This window comes from Hemitrygon akajei, chromosome 10 (assembly GCF_048418815.1).
Source record: "Hemitrygon akajei chromosome 10, sHemAka1.3, whole genome shotgun sequence".
NCBI lineage: Eukaryota > Metazoa > Chordata > Chondrichthyes > Myliobatiformes > Dasyatidae > Hemitrygon > Hemitrygon akajei.
In genome coordinates this window covers 156003398-156021493 of record NC_133133.1, presented here as the reverse complement: position 1 = coordinate 156021493, position 18096 = coordinate 156003398, and the positions used below count along the sequence as shown (strand labels likewise).

Below are 18096 nucleotides of genomic sequence, written 5' to 3'. Positions count from 1 at the left end.
CCATTCTGAATGCAGTTGGCTGCAGTGTGGCATTGCCATTAACTCAACTGTCTGTGTGTAGAATAAGCGAGGGAAGTTTCAAAAGCTTGGAGAAGACAGGCATGTCTGTGGCCATGGATGTAACTCCAGGATGCTATGTTACCTCTCCAGTCCCAGGGCAAGATTTACCACTGACCAGCTGCTGAGATTCCTGAGCAGGAAGGGAGGAACACCTACTGGGTCCATATTGGTACCAAAATCATAAGCAGAAAAGGGAGGAGGAAAGAGACTGATAAGCAGGTCCCCAAGCGTAGTAAACTAAAAATTATTCCTAGTGCCATGAGCCGAGGAAGGAGGATGCAGCAAATGAATTCAAAGCTGGAGAGATGGTACAGGGGGGAGGGCTTTAGATTACTGAAGCACTGGATCTGCTTCTGGGGTGGGTGAGCGTGTGCAAATCAGGTCGCACTGCAGCAAGGCTGGAACCCATACCCTTGCAGGGGGTAGGGCTAGGAGCCTAACGTTAGTGAGGACAGTTTATACCAATTTAGTGGAACGGGAACCTCAAAGGGAAATCAGGAAGGAGCGTGGAATAGTGAAGTTAGAAAAGTAGTAAGCAAGATAAATGACCAGGAAAGACAAAACTAAATTGCAAAGGGAGACTCACACAGAAAAATATTGAGACAACCACACTAAAGGTTCCGCATCCAAATCCTCCCATTATTAACTACAACTAATAGCACATTTATAAGTAAATTAGTATGATCTAATGCCATTAACAAAAAAACCTAGCTGCAGAGTGACCGAAGCTAGGAGTTGGAAGTTCCAGGTTGTTTGCATGTAGGAAGAACGTGCCAAAGGTAAAAAGAATGGTGGAGCATTAAGGGCGATCAGTGCAGTAGTGGAAAGTGATCATGGCAGGACAGATCATGATTTAAACAGAATCAATTTAGGCTGAGATAACAATAAAGGGCACAGGACAATAGGAGGCCAATGATAGCAATATCTGACATAGCATAGATCACAAATTTGTTACAGGAAGTATACAGTAATCCAGAGCCAGGGTCCCTAAGTCAGTTTGATGTTTTCAACCTCACTCTGACAAGCTGTATTGGCGCTTGCCCTTCCCTTGGACTACGTCAATGACGTGGAGAGGGGGAACCCACTGCATGGGTAACACCTGGTTCTTCAAATCTTCCCGCCCAGGCTTGCACCCTGGAGAGGACCACCAGAGGCGCAAACCCATGATCCCCTGGAATCAATGGCTGCCTACTACTGCAGTAATCATGGGAGACTTCAACCCTCATATATGATAGATCAAATTATCTGGAAGATGAAACCATAAATGTAGAGGAACCAGCTGGGGAAAAGGTTATCCTGGAACCCAGTTTGTGCAATGAGAGAAGTTTAATCGATTTTTTTTTGCCAAGGTGCCTTTGAGGAAAGGTAACTATAATATGGTGGAATTTTACACTGAGTTTGAAAGGAATGTAATTCAAAGCAAAACTGGAGTTTTACAGCTGTAGGTAGGAGAGGAGAATTGATTGCGACAGAATATTGGAACGTATATGGTGGATAGGCAAAGCTTTACACAAAAATATAGCATAACATGCCAATTACAATATTCCTTTAAGGCACAAATTCCCAAAAGGAAAATATATTCATCCATGAATAACAAGAGAAATTAATATGATGTTGAGACAAAGAAAGAGTCTTACAAAGTTAACAGAAACAGGTGTAGGCTAGAGGATTGGGCCTGGTTTAGAACTCAGCAGTGGAGAGCAAAGAAACTGATAAAGGATAGCTGGTGGATTAACAATACATGTAAAATAAGAAATAAGAACTTTAATAAGTATGCAAAAATGTAAAAACTGGTGAGGTCAAAGTGGACTCTTAGAGATTGGGGCAGGAGAATTGTAATGAGGTATTAGGAAGGAACATGAGGGAATTTTTAAGAAGTACTCGAGTTGTTGGAGATTAGATGGTGGTAATCCTTAAAGATTCAATGATCTGCATCCAAAAGTTTTGAAAGAGATGGTGGATCCACTCATTACGATCTTGCGAAGTTTGTAGATTCTGAACTTAGAATTGTGTTGTCACATTTGTTACCCTCCTAACCGTGGGAAGAAATTCAGAATCTACAAAACTTTACAAGATCAAGGTGTGGGGAGTTTTGCGTGCCTCAGGCTTGAGAAAGTGTAGACGCTGCTGTGCCTTGATTAATAAGAAGGTGCTGTGGGTCAGGTTAGATCCTCTGTTTTGAGCACACTAAAGAACTTTGTGCTCTTCACTCTCACTACGGCACTACGGCAGAGCCATCGACGTGCAATGGAGAGCGGTCGACCTGCACCCTCAGGAGATCTCTTTTGTCCACGTAGAGACTCAGGTGGTTGTTCTCACAATATTTGACATATATATTGTTGCCAGTGAGGAACTTGATAACGTGCTTTGAGCTGAATCTGGCAGTGCAGTCATGCCAGCTGAACACACAGCCCTGGGGGCCACCAGTGCTCAGTGTGACGCAGCTCGAGACACTGCTGTCAACCCGGAGTGACCGGGGTCTTTTTGTCAAGAAGTTCAAGATCCAGTTACTGAAAGGGGCGTTGAGTCCCAACAAGGCCAGTTTACCCACGAGCTTCTGAGGGATGATCATGCTAAACGCCCAGCTGAAGTCTATGGACAATGTCCTGGCATTTGAGGCATTGTTTTCTAGGTGGGACAGGACAGAGTGAAGGGCCGAAGCTACGGCATCATCAGTGGACCTGTTTGAGTGATACGTGAGTGCATGAGCACAGTAGCTGGAGAGATTGCAGAGGCATTAACAATGATCTTTCAAGAATCGATGCATTCGGATGGCTGGATAATTGCAAATGTTACTCCGCTATTTAAGAAGGGCGGGAGGCAGCAGAAAGGAACCTATAGACTTGTTAGCCTGACATCAGTGGTTGAGAAGTTGTTGCAGTCGATTGTTAGGGTTGAGATTATAGAGTATCTGGAGGCACATGACAAGACAGGCCAAAGCCAGCATGGTTACTTGAAAGGAAAACCCTGCCTGACTAACCTATTGCAATATTTTGAGGAAATTACAAGCAGGGTAGACAAAGGAGATGCAGTAGATCTGGTGTACTTGGATTTTCAGAAGGCCTTTGACAAGGTGCACATGAGGCTGCTTAGCAAAATCAGAGCCCATGGAATTACAGGGGAGTTACTAGCACGGGTGGAGCATTGGCTGATCGGCTGAAAACAGAGTGGGAATAAAGGGATCCTATTCTGGTTGGCTGCCAGTTCCCAGTGGAGTTCCACAAGGGTCGGTGTTGGGACCACTGCTTTTTACGATGTACGTCAATGATTTGGACTATGCTATTAATTGATTCATGGCTAAATGATACAAAGATAGGTGGAGGAACGGGTAGAGTTGAGGAACCAGAAAACCTGCAGAGAGACTTAGATAGTTTAGAAGAATGGGTAAAGAAGTGGCAAATGAAATACAATGTTGGAAAGTGTATGGTCATGCTCTTTGGTGGAAGAAATATAAACTGGCAGACTATTATTTAGATGGAGAGAGAATTCAAAATGCAGAGATGCATAGGGACTTGGGAGTCCTCATGCAGGATACCCTAAAGATTAACCTCCAGGTTGAGTCGGTGGTGAAGAATGTTGGCATTCATTTTTAGAGGCATAGAATATAAGAGCAGGGATGTGATGATGAGGCTCTATAAGGCACTCGTGAGACCACACTTGGAGTATTGTGTGCAGTTTTGGCATCCTTATGAGGAACATCTGGCAGCTCTTGGGCTATATTCCCTGGAGTTCAGGAGAATGAGGGGGGATCTCCTAGAAATATTCTGAATGTTAAAAGGCCCAAACAGATTAGATATGGCAAAGTTATTTCCCATGGTAGGGGAGTCTAGGACAAGAGCAAGGAGATGGTGGTGGACTTTAGGAGACCTAGGCCTCATATGGAGCCAGTGATCATTAATGGAGAATGTGTGGAGCAGGTTAAGACCTACAAGTATCTGGGAGTACAGTTAGATGAGAAGCTAGACTGGACTGCCAACACAGATGCCTTGTGCAGGAAGGCACAGAGTCGACTGTACTTCCTTAGAAGGTTGGCGTCATTCAATGTCTGTAGTGAGATGCTGAAGATGTTCTATAGGTCAGTTGTGGAGAGCGCCCTCTTCTTTGTGGTGGCGTGTTGGGGAGGCAGCATTAAGAAGAGGGACGCCTCACGTCTTAATAAGCTGGTAAGGAAGGCGGGCTCTGTCGTGGGCAAAGTACTGGAGAGTATAACATCGGTAGCTGAGCGAAGGGCGCTGAGTAGGCTACGGTCAATTATGGATAACCCTGAACATCCTCTACATAGCACCATCCAGAGACAGAGAAGCAGTTTCAGCGACAGGTTACTATCGATGCAATGCTCCTCAGACAGGATGAAGAGGTCAATACTCCCCAATGCCATTAGGCTTTACAATTCAACCGCCAGGAGTAAGATATGTTAAAGTGCCGGGGTTGATTGTATTTAATGTATCTAAGTAAACTACTTAAGAACTTTTTAAAAGCTATTATTAATGCTTTTTGAGAGAGTGATTTAGATGCATATCATATTTTTACTGAGTTAAGTATTGTATGTAATTAGTTTTGCTAAAACAAGTGTATGGGACATTGGAAAAAAATGTTGAATTTCCCCATGGGGATGAATAAAGTATCTATCTATCTATCTATCTATCTATCTAAGAGGGCACAACTTCAGGATTGAAGGACGTCCATTTAGAACAGAGATGTGGAGAAATTACTTCAGTCAGAGGCTGGTAAATCTGTGGAATTTGTTGCCACGAGCAGCTGTGGAGGCCAAGTCATTGGGTGCATTTAAGGCAGAAATAGATAGGTTCTTGATTAACCACGGCATCAAAGGGTATGGAGGAGAAAGCAGGGGAGTGGGGATGACTGGAAGAATTGGATCAGCCCATGATTTAATGGCGGAGCAGACTCGATTTTCCAAATGGCTTACTTCTGCTTCTATGTCTTACGGTCTTATAAATTTTGTTTTTTTTTATCAACAGTTGTGCACTTAGAGTCTTCAGTTGTGACTTCTAAAATAGAGATTTTCACCAGGGTACTACAGCCAATGCAAGATGATAAATGCTGTACTGTGTGGCTATCATGCACTTTGGCAGCACATTGTAATGCAGAGAATCAGCTCTTGGTTGATTCACAAGGGTACCTGGGTTGTAATCACACACAAATTACACAACTATATCTTTACTGGCAGTAATTACTATCTGCTGTAAAGGATCTGTTTAGCAATTGTACAGTTCCTGCTCTGTTTCTCAGTAGTGAGCTCTATCCCAATTAACTGGCTATTCTCCTGTGCTGTGTTCACACTACTGCCTCCCACTAATTTATTCTCGGGAGTACGGATGGGCTCGTTTATCCAAAACTCCAAGGCAACTGACCGAACCAATAAACATGTACCGGGAAAGGAAAGGTGATAAACAATCGGCATCTCTCTGTTCAACCCCAGCGTTACCTCTCTCGCACAGTCAGATAAGCAAAGGTGAGGCAGTTCCACATGAAATCTCCGAGGAAACCGTTCATTCAGGAAAAGGTAAGATGAATATTGTGAATAAAGTCTTATGGCATTACAGTCTGAAGTGTGAATGATATTTGTTAACGTTTCCACTTCACGTGTACTCAGGTCAGGCGCTGTGTGAAAAGGAACACTGTATAGCATTAAAACATACTGTAAAGAGATGGGACATGTTTCATGTGATGCGTGTGTATAAGTAATGTGTCTGGTGCACCGCATATTAATTAAATCCTAAAGATGCAGGAGAGGCCTCCTGGAGTCAATCAATATAATATTTGCAAACATTAATTCAAATTAACATGTGATTCACAGCTCAGAATTGCGAAAATCACTCACTTACACTATCAATTCTAAAATCATTTATGTCGGTGAGATATAGATTTTCAGGGTATTGAAGTTGCACTTCAACCATTGCAAAAATTGATCTGTAGAAATTAAATGATGCCTTGCAAATACAGCAAAACAACTTGTAAATAAACTAATAATACTTTTGCGCGCTATGCAAATCGTTAAACTGGTGAAGGTGTTAAACGCCTGTAGGATTAGATTAGATTAGATTAGATTCAACTTTATTGTCATTGTGCCGAGTACAGATACAAAGCCAATGAAATGCAGTTAGCATCTAACCAGAAATGCAAAGAATAGTGTTATTTACAAAATAACTGCAAATTTAAAGTAAGTGCTACAGCACACAAATAGAAAAGTACTGAGACAGTACACTATGGGTGCAATACTGCTTAGTGCTGTGATGTGAGGTTCAGCAGGGTCACAGCCTCGGAGGAAGCTCTTCCTGTGCCTGCTGGTGCGGGAGCGGAGGCTCCTGTAGCGCCTACCGGATGGTAGGGGAGCAAAAAGTCCATGGTTAGGGTGAGATGCATCCTTGATAATGCTTTTCGCCCTGCCTAGGCAGCGTTTATGGTAGATGTTCTCAATGGTGGGCAACTGGGTGCCGATACTCCACTGGGCAGTTTTCACCACCCGCTGGAGTGCTTTGCAGTCCAATACAGGACAATTACCATTCCACACTGAGATGCAGTTGATGAGTATGCTCTCAATGGTACAGCAGTAAAAGTCCATCAGTATCCTGGGACCGAGGTGAGCTTTCTTGATGCTCTGCAGGAAATAAAGGCACTGTTGCGCCTTTTTGATCAGGATGGAGGAGTTCAGGGACCAGGTGAGATCCTCGGAAATGTGGACACCAAGGAATGTGAAGCTTGATACACGCTCCACTACAGCTCTGTTGATGTAGATGGGGACGTGAGTGCGGCTCGCAGCATGCCTGAAGTTCACAATGATCTCCTTGGTCTTCTGGGTGTTAAGGGCCAGGTTGTTGTCGGCACACCACGCCAGGTGCTAGACCTCATCTCTGTAGGCCGTCTCATCATCCCCTCTGATCAGGCCAACCACTGTGGTGTCGTCTGCGAACTTGATTATGGAGTTAGAACCATGTACAGGAACGCAGTCATAGGTGAAAAGGGAGTACAGAAGAGGGCTCAGCACACAGCCTTGAGGCACACCGGTATTCAGGGTGAGAATGCAGGAGGAGAGGTTGTCTAACTTAACAGATTAGGGTCTGTTAGTCAGAAAGTCCAAGGTCCAATTGCAGAGGGACGAGCTGATACCAAGCTGGCGAAGTTTGGTGATCAGCTTGGAGGGAGTCACAGTATTGAATGCTGAACTAAAGTCAATGAACAGCATTCTGTCGTAAGAGTTGGGGCTGTCCAGGTGGGTCAGGGCAGAGTGAAGTGCCATGGAGATGGCATCCCCTGTTGACCTGTTGGTGCGATAGGATGAACAATATTTGAGAAATGCAAAGCTTTTAAAATAATATTAACGATGGTTAGATATGTAGGTAAGAGAATAAACCTCATTTAAGATAGATAATTTGTATGCCAACCTAATAACAGAAAGTGGGAATTGGAAAGAATGAATTAATCATTTAATGACAAATCTGCAGATGCTGGAAATCTAAGCAACACGCATAAAATGCTGGAGGAACTCAGCAGGCCAGGTAGCATCTATGGAAAAGATTAAACAGTCGACGTTTCGGGTCAAGGCCATTCATCAGGAATCTAGCTGATGAGTCCTGATGAAGGGTCTCGAACTGAAAAGTCCTCTATTTACTCTTTTCCATAGATGCTGTCTGGCCTGCTGAGTTCCCCTTGCATATGTTGCTAATCATTTAATGATTTCTCTCTGTGGAACCATGCTGTGAAACTTCTGATGTACGACATGGAAATATTGTTTGGATTGTTTTCCTAGTGTTACGAACCCCGTAACTGGGTCACTTACCAGCAAAGATGGAGACATCCGTTGAAATCTGATGATACTATTTTTAACAGTATTTATTAGTAAAAATACACAAAAATAATATCAATGCAAATATACAGATAATATACGTCGTCAATACTAAATCTAAAAGTGCAGGTATAATAATAATCAATAAGAAATAAGCTCTATCGTTGTCTAGGGGATAATGTATTGTCCGATGGAAATATAAAGTTCACTCAGTTCATGCAGGCTGCAGCCTTTGGGGGACCGCTGTGTTTCAATTGTTGGAGAGAGAGAGAGATTTGGCAAAAACTTGCCGGCTTTCCTTTATGATTTCCATCCGTCAGGAGTCTCGTCGTGGCCGTTCACTTGTGACCTCTCCTTTAGCTAAACCGTTCTTCCGTGATGAGCCCGCCACCCTGGCAAGGGAGGACGCACACGAGCCCCCACCGGCTTTTGCTATAAAACGCTGTCACGGGATTTCTAGCGTTTCTCCTGGTGCATCTAAAGGGGTTGTTCCCCAGACCCCTCTTTTATCCTTACTCACGAGGTCTCAGATGTCAATCAGGTTGGGATGATGCAATCCCTCAACCAGACCACTCTGGTTGTCCCCTGAGGGGCTTCAATGAATAGTACAGTACTCAATACACAATTCCATCTCCAAGAGACAATGGCCATTATCAGTGGTTCCGTTCCGCTGATGTCAGGACACATTCCCCCTGGTTGTGTATTCCGTGTGTCTCTCTCTCATTTCCTGGGTCTCAGACCCGAAATAATAGCGATCTTGCGATTCTCAAAAAGGAGGGGGGCGACTTTGTATCCTTCGGCCCCTCAGAGTTGCTTCACATTCATAACACTAGGTCAGTCTAAAAGGTGTGGTTTTTGGAAGATAAACACATGTTTTGGTTTCTAAAATGGATGCATTGTCCAAAATTCATTAAAATGAGACTGTACAAGTTTTGTCATAATATCTTTTGCAGAGTGAATGAAGCCTTTACGTAAGTAAACTACTGTATATGGAAACTAAAACTCGGTCGGAAAATTGAATAATGATGGGGAGTGGAGCAACAAAATCACGGGCAAATCAACCACAGGCTAGCCCTGAAGCTATTGAAAGTAACCAGGCGTCACCCTACTGCTCCAGTGAAAGTTTGCACAGAGCAGGGTCTGATGCTAAAAGCATCGTGCAGAAGTATGAACAGTCAGACGAGCATCAAGACCCAGTAAGGCAAGACAAGTACGATGCAGAAGAAGATGAAGAACAAGAAGAAATTGAACATTTATGCCAAAGTATTACAGAAACATCTCAAAATGTAAATAAAGTCTAAAGATACACAAAATTACGGACCTTCAACCGAATGGAAATGGTCCAACATTTGCATTCTGGTATTAATTCACCTCGCCCCTTCATCAAATCTCACCAATACATCCCTCTATTCCTTTACTGCAGCTTTCTCTAGTTCAACAAATCTATGTTGCTTTCTGCAGGTTTTCTCTACATTTATCAACAGCAAGTCAACAATAAAGACATTTCATGTCTTTTATGATAACCGTGCAGTGTGGCACTGTAGCGTAGTGATTAACACAATGCTTTACAGTACTGGCAACAATGCGGGTTCGATTCCTACTGCTGCCGGTAAAGAGTTTGTACATTGTCTCTGTGCCATGGGTTTCCTCCAGTGCTGGTAATTGTCCCATGATTTCTGGGTGGTACAACTGGATAAACATTAGAGAAACCTGACCAGGTGCCTTTGATTCTCCATGGATCAGCCATGCCAGTCAGAGGAATATGCAGCAGGAAACAGGCCTTTCAACCCAGCATATCCATGCCCCCATCCACACTAAGCCCATTTGCCTGAATCAGGTCCATTTTCTTCTAAACCTTTACTATTGTCTAAACCTGTCTAAATGTTCCTTAAACATATTGATTGTATCTGACTCCACCAGCTCCCCTGGCAGCATATTCTAGATTGCAACCACTCTCTATGTAGTAAAAAAAAACTCACCCTCAAGTCACCTTTAAAACTCCTTCTTTTATCATAACCTATGCCCTCTTTTGTATTGATACCATGGGAAAAAGATTCTGATCATCTACTCTATCTAGACCTATTAAAATTTCATATACCTTTGCGAGGTGACCACCTTGCCTTCCTTTGTTCCAGGGAAAACAAGCCTAGCCTATTCAATATCTTCCTGTAATTGAAGTCCTCCCATCCCAGGCAACAACCCGGTGAATCTCCTGTGTACTTTCTCCAGTGCAATCACATCTTCCTACAGTGTGAAAATCAGAAATGCTCACAATCCTCCAGTGTTTTGTAAAGTTTCGACACAATCTCCTGTTTTTTATTTCTTGACCTATAAGAGCAAGCATGATATTTGCATTCTTGACCACCCAATCTACTATGTTGTCACTTAGAGGGAACATTTGACTCAGAGCTCTAAGGAATGCTGATGAATAGAGGAAGAATGGGGTTCAAATCCGATTCACCTGTTCTTACGTTAATCTGCATTCCTTACTGCCCAACTATTTACTGTATTTGACTTACCTTTGTTTGACTTCCCAATATGCACATCAGCCAATGCTCCGTTTAGCTTTATATCTGATCTCCATCATTCTATAGCCTAGACCTTCCACTCTAACCACAGCCACAACAGCTTTTTGTTTAGTTTGGAATTAATATTTATTGATGAAATTATTATCTCAATTAATTGCATCATTTAACATCTAGAAATCAAAATCTACTGAATAAAGAGAAATAACAGTAATCAGTAGCAAAAGCACAAATATCACTTACCCTGAATATTTGCTTTGTATAGGCTACCAACGGACAATGTTGAATAAAGCAGTGCAGGGTGAAAACTAGCCACCCTTTCTTCAAAAGCGTTTATACTCCAATATTCTTCAAAATAAGTTGTTTACTGGGTTCTCAGAGTATTTCCATGACATAAACAATTGAAAAGTACCAGAATATTCAGAAGTAACTCTTCATTAAATTGAAAGAACAGAAAATGAGTGCAAACTGTAAAATACCACTAATAACTTTATTTTAAGAAGTTGCAAAATATTGCAAGACTATTTAAAAATTATCATATAAACATGTTTTGAATACGAAAGAGAATTTAATTGCCGAAATTTACAGTAGAAAAGCTGGCCATTCTGCACAGAACATTTACTTTCTCAACTCCGAGGAAGTTCAGAACTCCCCATGTGCCTTTCATGGAATCCAACAGTGGAACATGAACTAAGCCTGTTCTGCCTGGGGATGCAGCTTATCCTGCTGTAAAATATTTCTCTGTGATATGCAGGTTAGAACTAGTTTCACTAGTTTCACCAGAAAGCAGGTTTGGGAGGTAAACGAATGGAGCGTTTGGGTTACTCGGCATTCCAAGATAACTCGAGGTTATTATTTTCATATATATACATATGATCGCATATTTTTACGACTATGATCACTAGAGATTCCGCAGATGCTGGACTTCAGAGCCACACACACACACAAAATGCTGGAGGAACTCAGCAGGTCAGGTAACATCTATGAATAAGCAGTTGATGTTTTGTGTCAAAACCCTTCATCAGTACTAAAAAGTAAGAACGCCCATCGTTGTCTGTAAGGAGTTTGTCCATTCTCCCCATGACCGTGTGTGTTTCCTCACGCAGTCCAGAGACGTACCAGTTAGTAGGTTAATTGGCTATTGTAAATTGTTCTGTAATAGGCTCAGATTAAATCATGGGTTTGTTGGGCGGCATGACTCAAACGACAGGAAGGGACTACGCCACACTGTGGCTCAATAAATGAATAAATAAGGTTGGGGGAGGGGAAGGAGTGCAAACTGGAAGGTGAGAGATGAAACCAGGTGGGTGAGAGAGAGGGGGGATGAAATAAGAAGCTGAGAGGTGATAGGTGGAAAAACTAAAGGGTTGGAGAAGAAGGAATCCGATAGGAGAGGAGAGTGGACCATTGGAAAAAGGGAAGGAGGAGAGGCACCAGAGGGAGGGGATAGGCAGGTGAGGAAAAGAGGTAAGTGGGGAGCCAGAGTGGGGAAATGAAGAAGAGAGAAGGGGGAGGGGGAAATATTACCAGAAGTTGGAGAAATCGATGTTCATGCCATCAGGTTAGAGGCTACCTAGGATGTTGCTCCTCCAATCTGAGAGTGACTTTCTTGATTCCCCCACTAGGGCCCCTTTCTTACCTCTCCTCCTTACCTGCCAATCACCTCCCCGGTGCCCCTTCTCCTTCCATTTCTTCCATTGTCCACTCTCCCCTCCTTTCAGATTCCTTCTTCTCCAGCCCTTTAACTTTCTTCACCTATCATATATTTATAACGCGAGAATCACTTCTATTTAATTCCCATTCAAGCATTTGTTTCTAATTTTGTTGAAGTTTCCTTTTTCTGAACCAACTGGGTTGACCATATCATTTGAGAATTTTATTCATGAAGATGGAACTCTTCACACGTGCATCATGCAGGATAACAACAGGCTTTACTTCGATGAAATAAAGGTGGGAAATTTATTTTTAAGTTCAGATCTGTATTTTATTGGTATATAAAGGTACTTAATCAAGCCATGTAAATACGTATACCCCTCATTTGTAGATGTTTTATAAAAACCATTGTATTGATCAGAATATTTGAGCGTCTAAATACTTAGACACATATTTTAAGCACATGCCATAATTCCATCAGATAAACCTTATGCTTATGAAAGGAAGGAAAACAGCAGATGTTTAGTCTTTTTTTTCAAGTATTTGCTTTTAAATAATGTAATCATATCTTTACGGTTGGTCAGAAGAAGAAAGTATTTTTAATTCATTTTCGCTGTCATTTTTAGAATGGAGTTCTTGCAAATTTGAGAATGAGTGAAAGTGAATCTTAGATTAACATAAAATTTTTCCATATTTAGATAAAGTACAAGATCTGATGAACATTGGCAAGGGGAAAAGAACTCTCTACTATTCAGAACCTGCATCAAGCCTTGAACAAATTTGTAATACTATCCACACGAGTAAAAATTATGGGATGCATGCAGCTGCTACAAACTTAAATACACATATCTTGTTATATGCGGAAAAATAAACACTCATATGTGTATTCTGCACCTAAAAAGTTGTTTTTTTTTTAACAGGGATTTGTGCCATTTCCAGAAAAGTGGTATAAACATGGGAAATTTATCGACATATTGCAGGAGGTAGGCAATAGGAGTGAATGTAATTTTAATGTTATATTTATAGTAGTAGGTTGTACATCAAGCAAGGATTAATTATGAGCAAAGTATACCCTACATGCAAATGGCAGCACTTTTTTCAGTAAAATTAGTAAATGCTGCACTTGCAATTCCATTATCCTTTGTGTTTTATATTGGTCTCCTTCAGGTTTTCAGTGGTTTTGTTCTTGTGGCTGATTGGTGGGTGGGTGATCTGTTAATGTTTTTGTTAGTAAACTGGGGTTGGGGCTTTTTCTGAGTGGGGGGTGGGGATTGTTATTGTCACTGTTTTTTTCAGCAGGTAGGGGTTGGGGATTTGTTACTATTGTCGCTGATTTTTTCTGTGGGGAGGGGTTGAGGATTTGTTGCTATTGTCATTGTATTTTTCTTTGCAGAGGGGTTGGGAATTTGTTGCTATTATCACTGTTTTTTTCCTGCAGGGAGGGGTTGAGAATTTGTTGCTATTGTCAATGTTTTTTCTCTGTATGGAAGGGTTGGGGATGGGTTACTATTGTTGTGGTATTTTCTGCAGGGAGAGGTTTGGAATTTGTTGCTATTATCGCTGTTTTTCTGCAGGAAGGGACTGGGAATTTGTTGCTATTGTTGCTGTTTTTTCTGCAGGGAGGGGTTAGGAATTTGTTGCTATTGTCGCTGTTTTTTTCTTTGCAGAGGGGTTGAGAATTTATTGCTATTGTTGCTGTTTTTCTACAGGGAGGGGTTGGGGAATTGTTGCTATTGTCACTGTTTTTCTGTGGGGGAGGAGTTGGGGGATTTTGGGGTTTGCAAGTTTTGTTTCTTTTCCTGTGGGGGGGGGGGGGTGTCTTTTCTTTTGACAACTCCTGTGGTCTTTCTGTATTTCAATGCTATCGGGAGAAGATGAATATCGGAGTTGTATTGTGCATGCACACTAGACAATAAAATGTATCTTTGAATTGAAAATGCGGTAAGGTTTAGCTTCGTTTGTTACGTTACGTCGAAACGTGCAGTGAAATGTGTCTTTTGCATCAACAACCAACACCCCTTGAAGACGTGCCACAAGTGTCACCATGCTTCTGACACCAGCGTAGCATACTCACAACTTACTGACCCTCACTGATGTCTCTTTCGGAATCTGAGAGGAAACCGGAGCACCCGAAGGAAACCCATCCTTACAGACTCCGATGGGAAATGAGCCCTAATTTTCCTGTCACTGGCACTGTAAAGTGTTATGCTAGTCTCCATGCTGTTGTGCCTTTCAAGTGTCTCCAATAATAAAAAGCAATATGAATATTAATGGAATAATTGTTATAAAATTTGCATTGCTAAACTTACAGAAAATAATCTGATTATTCAATATAGTGAAATTGAAACAATAATTCAATATACTGCATATTTAAAACTTATTAAATGTTGTTACCACATGTTGTGACATATGAATACAGGAAGAGTGAATACAGGAATTCAGAATTTCTCTTGTGAAAGCACTAGTAGTAAATCGAGAAGAACAATTTGGACAATGTTGGCAAATCTGTGAGGGCTTATACCTCTGTTTTTCTAGCATCCATTCAGATCTGAAGCATACTGGAAATATAACATGCTTATCTGAAGGTGGATGGGTGAAGCGATTCAAAATAGAAAAATGGGATTTGTCATCTCACACATTCCCTAACATTTATTCCTTTGCACAATTCGACACAAGCAATACTAATGTTTTAAAGGTGTCTATTGGTCTAATGGACAACAGTCGTTTTTCAGCACAGTTTCAGTAGGGCAAGTGTTTGCAACTTGTTTAAGTGTATATTCAAAGGACAAAAAAATCTGGCATCTTATTTTGTTCTTCTGCATTCTCATCCACAATGGTCTGTGGAAATTTTTAAACCTTCTTCCTCAATGCAGGCATTCTTGTGGTATGGAACCAGTTTTTGGACATACCCTAAATATTTCAAATACTTTGATTTTGGGGAATGCTTCAGTTTTAAAGAATTGTATTTATAATGAACTTCTTATCACCTAGGGGCATTTTAAAACACTTTCCATTTGACAGGCACTTGTTATTGAAAAACAGTCAAGTGGATAGCCAAGCTACATACACAAAATGCTGGAGGAACTCAGCAAGCCAGGCAGCATCTTTGGAAAAGAGTAAACAATCAATGTTTCGAGCTGAGGCCCTTCATCAATGTCCAGCATTTTGTGTGTGTTGCTTGTATTTCCAGCACCTGAAAGTTTTCTCGTTTGAAAGTGGATAGCTAACGTGCAACCAGCAATACGCTACAAACATCAATGCGGCCAATTTGCTTTTATGCCAATCATGTCCCTTAGGATTTGGTTAAAACAATTTTGGGAGATTATAGATCAGAGGCAGTAAAACGAGGAAAGAAGAAACGTGGGTAGATAACAAGGTGAAAAGAAATTATCAAAATAAAGTAGTATAAGGCCTTGGGGAGAGCTTAAGGTAAGAATTTGACGGTGGAGAGAAAGGAGCTGTTTCTAAATCATTGAGTGTGGGTCGTCAGGCTTCTGCACCTCCTCCCTGATGGAAGTAATGAGAAAAATTTATGTCCCATATGTTGAGGGTCCTTAATCATAGATAACTGCCTATTTGAGGCACTGACCCTTGAATATGTCCTTGATGGTGGGGTATTTGCCCATGACGGAGCTGACTGGGTCCATTTGGAAAATTTACAATGATGTTGCTAAGACTTGAGGATCTGACATAGGAAAGGTTGAATAGGTTAGGACTTTATTCCCTAGAGCATAGGAGAATGGGGGGAGATTTCATAGAGGTATACAAAATTATGAGAGGTAGAGATAGGGTACATGCAAACAGGCTTTTTCCACTGAAGTTGGATGAGACCAGGACTAGAGGTCATGGGTTAAGGGTGAAAGGTGAGCTGGTTAGGGCAACACTAGGAGGAACTTCTTCACTCAGAGAATGGTGAGAGTGTGGAGCAAGCTGCCAGTGGAAGTGGTAGATTTGGGTTCAATTTCAAAATTTAAAAAGAAATTTAGATAGGTACATGGATGGGAAGGGTATGGACGCCTAAGGTCCAGGTGCAAGTCAATGGAACTAGGCAGATTAATAGCTTGTCATGGGTTAGATGGACCAAAGGGCCTCTTTCTGTGCTGTAGAGTTCTATGACTATAGTGAGATCTTGAGTGGGTGATGAGAGGAATTAGAGAATGTTGCATGAACTACAACTTACTGGATTATTGTTCATTCAATCTTACACAATTCATTGAGTGTTTGAGTCTAATGAAGGAAGTGTTTGAAAAGTTAACTTCTATGATATGGTGATGAACTTAGTAACCAGAAAGGGAAAGATGCTATAGAGTTTGACAATGGCTTTGAAGAAGGAAAAGTGACTTTGGTATCAAAAATGACGAACAAGTGAACTTAGTCGTGATTTGAGCCGGAAATTAACATTCTACAACTTTTTTCTCGGCTGAAATGGCAGCTGGGGCAATTTGATGGAATGAAAACAAGAAATACTAATGTGCTATGGATGACAAAGAACAATGCTTCAGTTTTGTTAACCTTCAGCTTGCTTGATTCATTAACAATTTACCAAAAGATGGAGAGTTGAGAATGCAGTAAAACTTTTAGGATATTGGAGAAGGCAGCAATGTAACTCCAAATTGTCAGGGTACACCTGGGAGCTAACCCTGCCCTGTAATTCCTGACGATGCAGCTCTAGGGTAGAGTGCAGAGACACAATATCCCAGGATGAATCCTTGAGCCACTTGGGAAAATACCTTGTCGGAAGAGGATGAGACATTGCTGGATCAGGATAAGTAGAATTAGAAGATAGCTGTGCTTCAGAAGAGAACAAAAAGTAAAATAATAAGAGGCAAGGAAATCAAAAAGGAGAGAATGGAACTACGTACCTTTTGTTCAGATCAAAAGTCCTTTGACTATTGCCATTGGTCTTTTCTAGGATGCTGCTTAATTCCCAGCATTTTTCTATTTCTGTTTGTCTAGTGTGGATTTGCTACTATGTGTGACTCAGCAATGAAATTACACAGGCTTGAATGAAGAGTAGTATGAAAGCAGAGAGGTGATGGCTAAAACAAAGTTCCACATTTTAGGCACTTTCTTTGTGAACAAATTGAGAAGTATAGAAATAAATGGGGCTGAGGTCCATAGCCGTGTTTGTGACATTGGAAAGATTGACAAGGCATACGTAGTCATGGAACACTGTAAGGATATCTCATAAATATGTGTCAAGGTTCATGGTAAAGTGTGCTGTGTACAATATGCACTCAGATAGAATACAGGGATTCATAACTCTCCCCTACAATTTTTAGACCATAAAATACCCTGCCACTACTGAGGTCTTTTCAGTAGGACGGCAAACTTTACTGTTCTGCTTATTGTTTACTGTTTACCCATGATGCACGTTACTGCATGCATTTTGAATTATATTTTATTAACTTATTTTTAGTATAATAGTTTGGTTTCTGTGCTGTGTGTGATATATGTAGTGTGGGTGCATTGTGGTTTGGAGGAATGTTGTTTCATTTGAGTGAGTGTGTGTAAATATAGATACACCACACACACACACACACACACACACACACACACACACACACACACAGATGACAATAAACTTGAACTTGAAAGTTAAAGATTGGAAATTATTTTGGAGACACTTCTACTCTTAACAACCAAACTATGAACCAAGTAAATTAACAGATCTGTTTTATTGATAGTATAGGTATTTAAATATATTTTTTAGTGATACAGCACGCCAACAGGCCCTGCTGGCCTAACGAGCCCGCATCGCTCAATTACACCCATGTGACCAATTAACCAACTAAGCTGTGCATCTTTGGAATATGGGAGGAAACTGGATTACCCAGAGGAAACTCACATGGTCCATGGGGAGAACATACAAACTCCTTACAGACAACAGTAGAATTGAACCTGGCACTGGTGCTTTAATCGCGTCACGCTAACTGCTACACTGCTGTGCCGCCCCATGATTTTATATTTATTCACACTTCTGATCTTCATGCATTTAAACATATTTGCACTTGAAATTCCAAAATTAGGTCATTTATGCAAAAATATTTTATT

General features: G+C 41.3%; 1 protein-coding gene across 1 annotated transcript in view; it reads left to right on the top strand.

Moving 5' to 3' along the window:
• Positions 1–12197: 12197 nt before the first annotated feature.
• Positions 12198–18096, top strand: part of LOC140734125 (kinesin-like protein klp-3) — a 48119-nt gene continuing 42220 nt past the window's right edge. The window contains exons 1-2 of the mRNA XM_073057704.1: positions 12198–12339; positions 12963–13025. Coding sequence (XP_072913805.1) covers positions 12301–12339; positions 12963–13025 — 102 coding nt within the window. The 5' untranslated portion in view covers positions 12198–12300. The remainder of the gene's footprint in view (positions 12340–12962; positions 13026–18096) is intronic.